Source organism: Oryctolagus cuniculus, chromosome 6 (assembly GCF_051225735.1).
Source record: "Oryctolagus cuniculus isolate XC-2025 breed Fujian yellow rabbit chromosome 6, ASM5122573v1, whole genome shotgun sequence".
Taxonomy (NCBI): domain Eukaryota; kingdom Metazoa; phylum Chordata; class Mammalia; order Lagomorpha; family Leporidae; genus Oryctolagus; species Oryctolagus cuniculus.
The window spans coordinates 3,710,082-3,723,870 of NC_142872.1; the positions used below are offsets into that span (position 1 = coordinate 3,710,082).

General features: G+C 52.7%; 1 protein-coding gene across 1 annotated transcript; it reads left to right on the forward strand.

Annotated features, from left to right (window-relative positions):
* Positions 1-6,823: 6,823 nt before the first annotated feature.
* On the forward strand, positions 6,824-7,759 carry LOC138850014 (olfactory receptor 2L3-like). Its single transcript, XM_070075722.2, has one exon. It carries the CDS (start codon positions 6,824-6,826, stop codon positions 7,757-7,759), a length of 936 nt encoding a protein of 311 aa, XP_069931823.2.
* Positions 7,760-13,789: the final 6,030 nt, after the last annotated feature.

Sequence of the window (13,789 nt, forward strand, 5' to 3'; positions counted from 1 at the left end):
GGAGCAGAGACAGTGACAGGCTGTGGGGGTGAGCAGAGCAGCGGTCGGGCTGGGGGGAAGCCGGTTGCATTCATGGCTTTAGGAGACCATGATGAGAGTTCTTTCTGAATGAAGTTTCGGCTGTGAGTCCCAGACCTCTGTGGGAGGCTGCTTTGCTTTTATTGTAAATATCCCTGGAGCCTTATCAAGTCAGGGACATGTTAAAATTCTTTTATGTTTTCATTAAATCAGCTCTGAAATCTCTAAAGCTCCTACAAATACATTAGGAACCCATGCTGGGGTCACAAAATGGGTTCACCTTTGCCAAACGTGCGTGTTATTTGACAGAGAAAATCATTGGAATTCCAAAGCTCAATCTCCACCCTGATGGCATCTCCTGTTGCAAGATGCTCATGAAAGGGGCTTATTGAGCCCCCAGGTGTGGGGTGCACCTATCGGGGTACACGTTCGAGGTGTGAGCGCGTACTCTTCAGGGCAGCGTCATGTGAGTATGCCTTTGTCTCACACGATGAGCTGTCATGATCTCCACAGCTAAACATGCACATTCCACGCTCCAGCTTCCCTGCCTTGCAGGGGAAGGGTCGGACTCTGGGCCAGTGCACTGCACACCCCAGGGCCACTGTGTCCATGGACGGCCACGTGGGCTTCTCTCCCTGTTCACTCTCTTCCTGTGAGGCCCCTCCCTGACACCTCAGAGGGTCTCTTCCCAGACTTGCACCCCTCCCTGAGCAATCTGTCCACACGTAGCTGCACAGTTCTGTGTGTGAACCTTCCCTGTGGCAGCTGCCACCAGCGCGTGGGAAGTGTGGCTGTTGGAGCAATCTGGGAGCACCTCAGATAGAGACGTGCCGCCTGGACACGCTCGCCGCCGCCCTGCTGGCTGCTCACTCTGCCAATCCTAGCACTGCTTCCATCGGTGGGTTCTGGCTCAGTGTTGTGTAGGGACAGAGAACAAAGTGTGGAACTTGACTCTAGACTGGACAACAGCCTTAGTCTCCACCTCTGATGTCGGCCTTGGGGGTTGCTTATGCTTAGCGCAAGCTGCCTGTGCGTCTGTTTGCTCCTAAGATTGCAGTTGGCCGTCCGCATACTCCCCACGTGCTGGTCCCTCCAAGCTCCTGGTTCACGTGCGTGTAGTCATTGCTGCCGCCAGCCTCTGCGGCTTCAGGACACTCTCTCACCTCAGTCCTGACCTTGAATCTTAGTGACCCTGGGGTCTCCATCATGGATGCAGTGACCTGATGTCCTTGGGATGATGTGTCCTTGGGGAGTGATGTGTGCTGCTCCGGTATCGCTGTCTGCCTCCTCAGTGTCCTTCCTCTGTGCCCCGTCAGCCTCTCGGGATGCACAGTCTTCTCAGCCTCGAGGGTGTGGGTCACCCCTCTTTCCACGACTCTAGAGGCACCCAGCAGTGACTTTGACATTGGCTCCTTGAGTGGTTCTTGCGTCCTAGCTTCTGAGGAAGTGTTCACTTATACAAGGACCCTTCCAAAAACTCATGGAAATACAACAAAAACATCCGTTTCTTTTGATATAAAACACCTTTGAAATCTATGAATGGTTTTTTCACAATTCACAGGTTTTTTTTTTTTTTTTGAAGATCTCTTAAATGCATGGATTTCCAGAGTTTTTTTTAGACAAAGATATATTTATTTGTTTGAAAGGCAAAGAGAGAGAAAGAGACAGGGAGAGAGAGAGAGAGAGAGAGAGAGAGAGAGAGAGAGAGATCTTCCATTTGCTGGTTCATTCCCCAGCGGGCAGCAATGAGAAGGTCTGGGCCAATCCAAAGCCAGGATCCAGGAGTCAAGAGTCAGGGCCAAGAGCTTCTTCCTGATCTCCCACAGAGGTGCAGGGGTTGAAAGACTTGAGCCAACTTCTACTGCTTTCCCAGGCCATAGCAGAGAGCTGGACTGGAAGTGGAGCAGCCAGGACTAGAACTGGTACCCATATGGGATGGTGGTGCCGCAGGCAGAGGATTAACCTATTGCACCACAGTGCCAGCTCCCAAGTGCAGGCGTGTCTCATCTGTAATGAACGAGAATTAACCGTGTTCCCTCATCCACCATCATATGCATACGGTATCAACTCCTCTCTCTGAAAGGCGACTCCACTGAAGGCGGTATCATCCCCTCATGATGTCCACAAAGCAGAGAGGCAGTGGAAGCCACAGGCTGACACACCTTTGTAAAGACAGATGGTAAATGGTCCAGGCTTTGTCGCACTCTCAGCTCTGCAGGTGTAGACACTGCTGCGGCCAGTGTGTGCCAGAATGAGCCTGATATATTCCAATAAACTGTGTTTAGAGGCCCTGAAATTGGAATCGTACATGATTTTCTTTTTTTAAAAAAAGATTTATTTATTTGAAAGTCAGAGCTGCAGAGAGTGAGGGAGAGACAGGGAAGGAGATCTTCCACCTGCTGGTTCAAACCCCAGATGTCCGCAAAAGCCAAGGCTGGGCCAGGCTGAAGCCAGGAGCCAGGAGCTTCATCTGGGTCTCCCATCTGGGTGGCAGGGCCCAAGTTCTTAGACCATCTTCTGCTGCTTTTCCCAGGTCTGTAGCAGGGAGCTAGACTTGGAGTGGAGCAGCCAGAACATGAACTGGTGCCCACATGGGATGCCTATATCATAGGCTACAGTTTTACCCGTTATGCCACAATGCTGGCCCCTTCCATAAATTTCTTACCTCACAGGCCAGCCCAAAACAGGCAGCCAGCCGGATTTGGTAGTATTTTGCTAGCCACTAGTGCAGGTGATATAAAGATAAATCAGATGTGATATACATACATGCATACATAAATATATAAAGATAATTATGTATAATTAACGCAAAAACAAGCAAATAAATCAGTGTTGTCTTTGTCCTTAAGGAGCTATATTCTTTTTAATTTTTTTAACCTAGACACCTTTTATTTAAGGTATATAAACTTCATGCATTTGATAACGTCCACATTCAGCCTAAACAGCGGTTTGTCTAGTGCTCTACTGCACAGCCCAGGGAAGTTGTCCTGGTCCTTAGAAGCCTCCTGACAGCTGCAGGTGTGGACCTTTCTAACACGTGGAGATACAAGTTTCACTCTGATGCTTTTGTCTCCAGCTCATGGAAAACACCTGTTTGCCTCCCTTTCTCTCCATTCACTTTGAGCTGACAATTCCCCGTTGGTGCCAAAGGAATTCAGTGGATATGTGTGTTTACTGATTATTTTCCAATAATTTTTAAAAAATATTTTGTTTATTTATTTGAGAGCTAGAGTTACAGACAGTGAGAGGGAGAGACAGAGAAAGCAAGGTCTTCTGTCCATTGGTTCACTCCCCAAATGGCCACAATGGCTTGAGCTGCACACATCCAAAGCCAGGAGCCAGGAGCTTCATCTGAGTCTCCCACATAGGTCCGGGGGCTGAAGGACTTGGGCCATCTTCCACTGCTTTCCCAGGCCATAGTAGAGAGCGGGATTGAAAGAGGAACAGCCGGGATGAGAACTGGCACCCATATGGGATGCTGGCGCCACAGGCAGAGGATTAACCTACTGTGCCATGGCACCAGCCCCACCCAATAATTTTTTGTTGTTGTTGTTTTTCTTGTGCCTATGTCTGAATGAGTCCCAGGCCCTCAGACTGTTCCTAGAGAAAGGAAGTTTTGGGACTTCAGAGGATGTATGGGACCTCGGGTGGGGTGAAGAGACCCGGCTGTGGGTGGCTGGGATGTTCATCACACTCACTGGCTGGGGAACATTCTAGAGGATGGTACAGCACATCTTATATGATTATAAGAGACGTACCCTGGTGAGGCCATTACAGATACCATACATAATGCTCAGATAATCAAGTTATCTGAACAAATGATAGTCACCAAGTGGGAGACATGGTCTTTTCATTTAGATATGTTTGATCTTCAATATTAATAGTATTTATACACTGAAAAGAAGCTAAGGGATTCTCCAGCTGCTTCAAAAAGAACTACTTTATAAGACATACGAGGGACAGAGTGTGAGAGAGAGGGTGAGGATAGTGCAAGCCGACCCTCCTCACGTGAAGTCCACAGAGCCCGGGCTGAACTGTCCTCATGCTGCCTGGCATTCACTGTGGGGCTGGAAGCACTGGAATATTTTCCATGGTGAGGAAAATCTGTTTCACACCGTTTTTCCTAATTTCTGAGGTTCATTGTTTTGGTCTGAGATCCAAGTTAATTGGAGTCTGGGGACTCTGCTCCCCGGGGCTGTTCCCTGTGAAGGTCTCAGCCCCAGACCTGATGACAAATTACAGCTCTGCCAGGCAGAGCTCAGCTGAAATACACACCAGACTCCCCCCTTCCAAGTGTTCAGAACCGTGGACACGGCGGGCATTTGCAGAAATGCGTGATCCTCCATCTGCGTGGGGCCAGCTGCACTCACTCCCCTTCACAGAGGGGACTCATGCTGCACCATGAGAAGCCGTGTGTGACTGTGGAAGGTCCTGTGTCAGCACGGAATCCCACAGGGGAGGGGCTGGACACAAGCAGCGTGCAAGGCCAATGCCAGACAGGAAGGAACACATCCTACTGCTTGCCTGGTAACGCTCGTTCTGTAGAGAATTCTCGTGGCCGATGCTGATTCTCGCACATGTCAGACTTCGGCGACTGTGTCTGTCACAGGAGGAAGCGCCTGTGTTAGGCTCAGCCTGCTCAGGGTCCGCGTCGAGGGGAAGTCTGCCTGGAATCGGTATTCTGTTTGGGGTCTGTGTGGAAGATCCAGATGCAAGGTTTGCAGACATATGATCCCATTCTGTCAGCTCTCTCCTCCCTCTGCGCTTTCCTGGGCTGTGCAGAAGCTCCTTGGCTTTATGCACTCCCATTTGTCTACTTTTGTCTTTATTGCTGGGACTTTGGGAGTCTGATCCAAAAAGCCACTGCCTGTGCCGATGTCTTGGAGTCCTTGCCCTGTGTTTTCCTCCAGTGGTTTTAAGGTTTCTCGTCTTATGTTTAAAATACTGATCCATTTTGAGCTGCTTTTTGTCGAGGGTTTAAGGCAGGGGTTGTGGTGTGATCTGTACTCTTGTCTGACCAAACCCAGTAGAACACGGGGCACCATCATGTGCCCAAATGCAGTTGCAGGTAGGACAACACAGTGAACTTATCCTGTGGCTTGTGGTGGTTTGCTTCCTGAGCTATGGCCGTTTGCTGAATTTGGGTGTGGTTTCAGTCCCCACAGATTTTCCTTCCTAAAAGGTATCCCCGGCTTGGTTCAGCTGGTTGGCTGCTAGTTAATATGCATTTACAAGATACAAAGTAAAAGTCTGATGATTGTTAAGTTAAAGCGGGAGTGAGCTAGACACATTTGAATGTTCCTTTGCTCCAGTTTTTAGTGTTTAAGATCAGTTGGCTGTGTCTAAACTTGACAGTTGCATTCTCTGAGTTGTAAGCCCACAGCCTTATGACAGACAGGTGGTGTCTGGAGCGCGGGCAGATTAGAGAACGGGACAGTTAAAGGTGCTGACGCCCACTGTCAAGGGGCACCGCAGGGGCTGGTGCTGGGCAGCGCTGCACACTGGCCTCTGTTCTGCTTAGGCCCTGTCCCAGGTCACTGCTGCCCTCATGAGCGCTCAGCAAGTGTGCTATGATAGTGAGTGGACCACGCAGGCTGCCCACACACTCATCGCTGGCACTCCCTGAACTGATGTGAGTGTGGTGAGAAGTGAATTTGTGCTCATGGTCACTGGCCGGCAAGGTCAGCCAGTCCTGCCACATTTTATAGTTCACCAGAGCGACGGCTCAAGTCAAAGCAGTGGTTTTTCTTCTTAACTGATCTTTTGTCCAAAAGCCACACAGTACTGTGAATACAGACGGCCAGGGGAGAACAGCCAGTGTAAGCCCGAGCGGGGCGTGGCTTTACATTAGGGGTCTCTGGCTGCAGCAACAGACTGGACTTCAGGGAGTTTTGACCGTGCTGAGCAGAGCCCCTCTGGTCGGGAGGCCGAGCATCTGGAAACTAATGCCTGGCAGCACTGTCTCTCCCGGCTGGGGTGGGGCGGCCACTGTTCGGTGAGCCGACTTGCCAGGGAAAGGCCTGGCGCTCGCCAGAAGATCAATGCATGCAGGTGCCTGTGCAAGTGCGGACGGCTGCACTCCTGGAGCTGCTCACCCTGCAGAGAGCAGAGGTGCAGCGGCACGTGTCGCGGAGACCACTGAGCAGAGAAAGGTCTGTGTCTAAGCACAGGACAGACGTTTCATCAGTCACTGTGGGTGCAGGATTCTCTATTGAATACAAGAGCTTTCCTTGGTCAGTAAAACAGAAAACTGATGGTTGGCAGTTCTGTGCGTCTAGCAATTTCTCTCACCCTATGTATAGCATAAGGACAATTACCCACCAAGAGGCAAGCAAACAGTAGGATATTTCATTAGAATGAAACCAAGTAATTGATTTATAATTTATAAAGGCAAATTGAAAGAACTGATTAGAATTTCCTTCATTTTTGCTCCGATGCACAAAAGTTGTTAGCTAGGTCCCACAGCTAACATCAACAGTGTACAGCAGTTTAAGCCTGTATTTCTAGAAATGGGTGTTAGTATTTACAGGATTCTCCAACTTAGAAAGAAAGAAGAAAATCGGAAGAACTCAGCTCAGCAGAGGCCGGTTAGTGCTGGCGTGGATCGTGTGTCCAGTCTTCTGTATTTACCAAGTCAGGCGATTGTTCAAGAGACACGGGAAAGTGCTCTCCCTGAGATGGGGGCAAACGCTATGTAAGAACCCGGAGCCGGGGGTAAGGTTCTAGAACTTCTGGCCCCCAGACTGACACGAGGTGTCACACGTGGCAGTGACTCCAGTGGTCTCCCTCGTGGCCGTGCAGTGGCATGGTGGGTGGGAACGCCTCTTCGGCCACGGACTTCCTCCTGGCCGGGCTCTTCCCTGGGTCCCGGCACTCCCTGCTCCTCAATGCCGCCGTGGTCCTCATCTACGTCCTGGCCTTCCTGGGAAACGCCCTTCTGATCGTCCTGATCCTGGGGGACGCCCGGCTGCACACGCCCATGTACGTCCTGCTCAGCCAGCTCTCCCTCATCGACCTGACACTGACCTCCACCATCGTCCCCAAGATGGCCACCAACTTCTTCACAGGGGAGAGGGGCATCTCCTGGGTTGGCTGCGGGACACAGAGCTTCTTCTTCCTGTTGCTGGGGACGTCCGAGTGCCTCATCCTGACCCTCATGGCGTACGACCGCTACGTGGCTGTGTGCAACCCGCTGCGCTACCCCGCCATCATGAGCCCCAGGTTCTGCCTGCACATGGTTTCTGGGTGTTGGGTTGGAGGCTTGGTCAGCTCCTTGGTTCACACGGTTTATCCTCTGCACTTCCCCATCTGTGGGTCCCGGGAGATCCAGCACTTCTTCTGCGAGGTGCCCGTCCTCATCAAGCTGTCCTGTGAGGACACATCCGTGTATCAGTCGGTGGTGGTAGTGAGTAGCGTGGTGCTGCTGGTCGTCCCCTTTGGTCTCATCACAGCCTCCTACACACTCATCTTCCTCGCCGTGCTCCGCATGAGCTCTGTCAAGGGCAGGCAGAAGGTCTTGGCCACCTGCTCCTCCCACCTCACGGTGGTGAGTCTCTTCTTCGGTCCGAACATCTTCATTTACATGAGCTTCACCTCTTCCCACAGCCCAGAGCAAGACCAGGCACTGTCTGTGTTCAGCAATGTGTTCACCCCCATGCTGAACCCCCTCATCTACAGCCTGAGGAACAAGGAGGTGCTGGCTGCACTCCGGAAGCTGGTGGGGAGGTGTGGGGCTTCCTAGGGAGCAGAGACAGTGACAGGCTGTGGGGGTGAGCAGAGCAGTGGCCGGGCTGGGGGGAAGCCGGTTGCACTCATGGCTTTAGGAGACCATGATGAGAGTTCTTTCTGAATGAAGTTTCGGCAGTGAGTCCCAGACCTCTGTGGGAGGCTGCTTTGCTTTTATTGTAAATATCCCTGGAGCCTTATGAAGTAGGGACATATTAAAATTCTTTTATGTTTCCATTAAATCAGCTCTGAAGACTCTAAAGTTCCTACATATATATATTCGGAACCCATGCTGGGGTCTCAAAATGGGTTCACCTTTGCCAAGCGTGCGTGGTATTTGGCAGAGAAAATCATTGGAATTCCAAAGGCCAGCCTGCACCCTGATGGCATCTCCTGTTGCAAGATGCTCATGAAAGGGGCTTATTGAGCCCCAGGTGTGGGGTGCACCTATCGGGGTACACGTTCGAGGTGTGAGCGCGTACTCTTCAGGGCAGCGTCATGTGAGTATGCCTTTGTCTCACACGATGAGCTGTCATGATCTCCACAGCTAAACATGCACATTCCACGCTCCAGCTTCCCTGCCTTGCAGGGGAAGGGTCGGACTCTGGGTCAGTGCACTGCACACCCCGGGGCCACTGTGTCCATGGACGGCCACGTGGGCTTCTCTCCCTGTTCACTCTCTTCCTGTGAGGCCCTCCCTGACACCTCAGAGGGTCTCTTCCCAGACTTGCACCCCTCCCTGAGCAATCTGTCCACACGTAGCTGCACAGTTCTGTGTGTGAACCTTCCTGTGGCAGCTGCCACCAGCGCGTGGGAAGTGTGGCTGTTGGAGCAATCTGGGAGCACCTCAGATAGAGACGTGCCGCCTGGACACGCTCGCCGCCGCCCTGCTGGCTGCTCACTCTGCCAATCCTAGCACTGCTTCCATCGGTGGGTTCTGGCTCTGAGTGTTGTGTAGGGACAGAGAACAAAGTTGGAACTGGGACTCTAGACTGGACAACAGCCTTAGTCTCCACCTCTGATGTCGGCCTTGGGGGTTGCTTATGCTAAGCGCAAGCTACCTGTGCGTCTGTTTGCTCCTAAGATTGCAGTTGGCCGTCTGCACACTCCCCACGTGCTGGTCCCTCCAAGCTCCTGGTTCACGTTTGTGTAGTCATCGCTGCCGCCAGCCTCTGCAGCTTCGGGATACCAGCTTTGTGTCTAGCTCAGTGTGCCGGTGCCGCGGCGGAGGATTAGCCTATTGAGCCATGGCGCCGGCCAACACTTTTATTTTTAACTCTTCAAGGGCAAATTTAATGAAGTGCTGGCTCAGAAGGTCCATGTGTTATCTTGAAAATTATGGTAGTGACGCAGCAGCCCCTGGAGGGCAGGCACCCAGCTGAGCAGACCAGGACACTGCTGTTGGGTGACTGTACTGAGTCCTGCGGCTGCCGGCCCCTCCTGGCCTTGCTGATTGGTTCCTGCTTCTCACCAGGTCCTGCCCACCATGGGCCCATGTGGGCTTAGGTCTAACTTCCCTCTGATGATTGGTTCATGGCCAAACCAATCACAGTCAGGCTCAGCTGCTTGCCTGATAGGTTCTCATAGACTACCTCATTAGCAGATACCTTGACCAATCAGGCAAACTTGCTCCTTTAGAAACACATACATATGAGAGCCAGGCGGTGCTGCCCAGCCCCTCTCTTGGGGCCGCAGGTGCCTGGTGCTTTCTCTTTTCTTTCAGTAAACTTCCTTACTCGGCTCCCCTTCCTGCCTGTGGCCTCGTTCCTTGTGGGCAGGAGACAAAGAACGGAACAGAGAAGAGAAGCTGCAGCACAGAACACTGCAACACAACTCAACCCAAGCAGAGAGGAAGCTGTGAGGCAGACGGCTGTCACACTCGAGAGAGGGAGCTGTGACAGACGGCTGTCACATAGGAGATAGGGAGCTGTGACAGACGGCTGTCACATAGGAGAGAGGGAGCTGTGACAGACTGCTGTCACACAGGACAGAGGGCGCTGTGACAGATGGCTGTCACACAGGAGAGAGGGCGCTGTGACAGATGGCTGTCACACAGGAGAGAAGAAGATGTGCAACAGACAGCTGTCACACACTAGAGAGGGAGCTGTGACAGGCGACTGTCATACACGAGAAGGGAGCTGTGACAGATGGCTGTCACACAGGAGAGAGGGAGCTGTGACAGATGGCTGTCTCACAGGAGAGAGGGAGCTGTGACAGACGGCTGTCTCACAGGATAGAGGGAGCTGTGACAGACGGCTGTCATACAGGTGAGAGGGAGCTGTGACAGATGGCGGTCACACAAGAGAGGGAGCTGTGCGACAGATGGCTGATACACCGGAGAGAGGGAGCTGTGAGACAGATGGCTGTCACACATAAGAGAGGTATCTGTGACAGATGGCTGTCACACAGGAGAGAGGGAGCTGTGACATACAGCTGTCACACAGGAGAGGGGGAGCTGTGACAGATGGCTGTCACACAGGAGAGATGGAGCTGTGACAGACGGCTGTCTCACAGGAGAGAGGTATCTGTGACAGATGGCTGTCACACAAGAGAGAGGGAGCTGTGACAGACGGCTGTCATACAGGTGAAAGGGAGCTATGACAGATGGCTGTCACACACCAGAGAGGGAGCTGTGTGACAGAAGGCTGTCACACAGGAGCCTCTGTGTAAGCCAAGAAGTTAGAACAGAGAGTCGTGCTCCATCAGAGAATGTGGTGGGGGCTGGTGCCCAGTATGCCCACACCCCGTCTGGGTGCTTGTTCCTCTCCCAGCTGCTGCACTTCTAATCTAGCTTCATGCCAGTGGCCTGGGAAAGCAGCAGAAGATGGCTCAAGCGCTTGGGCCTCTGCACCCATATGGGAGACCTGGAAGAAGCTCCTGGCTCCTGGCTTCAGCCTGGCCCAGCCCTGGCCATTGTGGTCATCTAGAGTGAGCCAGTAGATGGAAGACCTCTATCCCTGTCTCTCCCTCTCTCTGTAATTCTTTCAAGTAAGTATTTTAAAAAATTTTAAAAAATGGAATGTGGTGAAAGCATGTGCCCCATCTCCTGGGGAGGAGACATAGACTCCTCCTGCCTCTGACAGGAACCCCAGGGCCCTGGGAAGGAAAGGAAGACCCCCGCCTGACTTAGCCATGCAGGAACTCTGAGGGACGGAGGGTGGGACACAGGTTCAACGTCACCTCCAGATGTGGTTCCATCTGCTGAGCAGAGCCGCCTGCCACAGACCTGTTTGAACACACTCCCCACGTCCACATGTAGCGTGGGCTCTGTGATTGGTTCCTGGACAAGCCAATCATACTCAGGCTCTGCTGACTCCCTGATTGGTTTATATATAATACCTCATTATCATGCAACTTGACCAATCAGGTGAACTTGAACCTTTAGAATTGTGTAAAAATCCCAGCCAGGCAGTTTTGATTTTTAAGATTTATTGATTTGAAAGTCAGAGTTACAGGGGGGCAGGGAGAGGGGGAGAGGGGGAGACGAAGAGAGGGAGAGAGGGAGAGAGCGAGAGAGAGAGAGAGAGAGAGAGAGAACTTCCTTCAGCTGGTTTACTCCTCAGATGGCCGCAGTGGCGGGGGCTGAGCCAGGCTGAAGCCAGAGCCAGGAGCTTCTTCTGGGTCTCCAATGTGGTGGCAGGGGCCAAAGCCCCCAGGCCATCCTCTGCTGCTCTCCCCAGGCTCATTGGCAGGGAGCCGGACTAGAAGTGGAGCAGCAGGGACTCAAACCAGCTCCCAGGTGGGATGCCAGTGCCGTAGGTGGCACTTGGGGAGCAGCCCTGTGGCTACCAGGGAGGGGGCTTTCTCTGTCTCCTTCTGTAAACCTTCTCTTTACTCACTCCCTCCTTGTGCCAGTGCCTCACTCGTCCCAGACAAGGATCCGGCAGACAGCAGGAGCTGTGGCACCGAAGACTGCCGCACTCCTCGGTGAACCTGGCAGAGAAGAAAAGTTGTAGCCCAGGAGACCACGGTGCTCGGGGAGCCAATGGGAAAGAAGCTGTGGCCCGGTGGAAGAGGAGAGGCAGTGGTCCAGAGAGCGGTAGCATCAGAACCGTAACAGCACAAGCTGCGACACGGACGCGGTGTCACTTCCGAGGGATTGGGTAAAAGGAAGCAGCCGGCACCCCTCGTGGGGAAGAGACCCAGACCTGAGTGGTGGAGCAGCAGACTGCGGCCACTGCTCCCGCACGCCTCCCGCACGCCAGCCCCAGAACTCCTGTGACAACAGGACCCGACACGCAGTGTCCATTTGGCCAAGTGTCTGTTGACTGAGACTTGTATGTCCAAAGTGACCCTCTAGGTTCTGGGGCTGGGGAAATTAACACACAGAGTTCTGCTTTCACGAAATCTAGACTATCCAGTCTTCCCCAGAAACGAGGGAAACTACTCCCACCAGCGCTGTGGCAGGAGCGCTCGTGCCCAGCCCGTCAGCACTGGGCTCCGTTTCTCTCCTTCCACTGAGGATGGGCCAGGTTGGGGCGTGCTAACAGCCCATCGGGGCGTGAGCCTCCAAGGCCCATCTCTTCTCAGGAGACTTGTCCTTGGCAGGGGATCCGTGGCTCTGTTCCTCATCTTCCCCATGCACCACCCTCAGCGACGGAGCCGCGCATCCAGCTTCCTCGCCACGGCGGCAGGGCTCAGGAGGGCTTCCCAACAGCAGTCAGTGCTGAAGAAACCATGGGGACTCGGGGGGCCCAGGGGACCCTGCTACGACACCCCGCCGTCCTGCCAGGATCTCTGTGCCTCACACCAGCCTTCCCTCGCCTGGCTCCCACGTGTGGTCATCTCAGCACCTGTCACTTCCATGGGGTCGTGCCCGTTATTGGGACTGTATCTACGTGTGGTCCCAGGGTCCATTCCTGGCCAGGTGCAACCCGGGTGGGGGAGAGGCCTTCGCTCCATGGGGGGGTGCAGTTTCCGGGAGCACGTGCTTGCAGATGCTCAGCTCAGTGCCTGGGTGGGATGACCAGGCACGGACCACACCGATGTGGACAGGGGCTGGCCTCGGGCAGCCTCTGGGGAGCACACAGAAAACTGCACCCCAAAAATGAAGGAGAGCAAAGCCCTCCCTCCCCCAGCACAGCTTACGCACACTGTGGTCACGCCACGTGTCCGATGAGCGTCTGACCTGCCTATTTACTTAAATGATGTCGAAGTTATAGCATTAACTTGCTTTTTCTGTTTGCCTAATACTTACATATCAGTAAATTTACTAATTTCTGGCCTTGAAGCCCTTTTTGGTGTTTGAATTCTTAAATTGACTGATAACATTATTTTGTACAACATGATGTTTTGAAGTATATGGGTGCTTTGAAAAATTCATGGCAAAATGGAATTAGAAATGTTTTTATGGTAAAAATGTTTGAAATTTATACAGCATCCCAGCCCTGCTAACCTCCATTCTGCTACCTACTTGGGCTGCTCATAGGAATCTACGGTTTTGGGTCCCCTAGGTGAGTGAGGCCTTGCAGAATCTGTCTCTCTGAGCCTGGCTCATCTCACTCACGCTCACCCGAGCGTCTTGTCTTAAGTGACAGAATCTAGTGCCTTCCTACCCACTGTGTGACCTCATGCAGGGATTTCCTTAGCCATCCATCTGGGATGGACAGTTGGGTTGGCTCCATGCCTTGGCTCTTGTGAGACGGGAGAGTGAGTGTGCTTCAGTATATCGGTTTCCGCTCCCCACGAGCCCCTGCGTGTGGGGCTGCTGACCGTGGGCAGCGCCGCCTCAGCTGTCCTGAGGAGCCTCAGTCCCGCCAGCAGTGGCTGGGTGTGGAGTCCCAACAACGATGGGCAAGCGTTCTTTCTATTATTAATCCTTTCAAGAATAAACGTTCACCTGTCAGGTCATTTGATTTTTCAATTTATAAGTTGTGATTGTATTACTTATGCAGTTTGTGTACATTACAGAAAGATTAAATCCAGCTAGTTAGCTTACCCATCACTTCATCTCATTTCCTCTTCTTTTTGGGGTGAAGCTTGCAGTCTGCACCTGCAGCAGTTTTGGGAGCAGGACGTGTGCTCATTAGCTGTGCTCACCACTGTG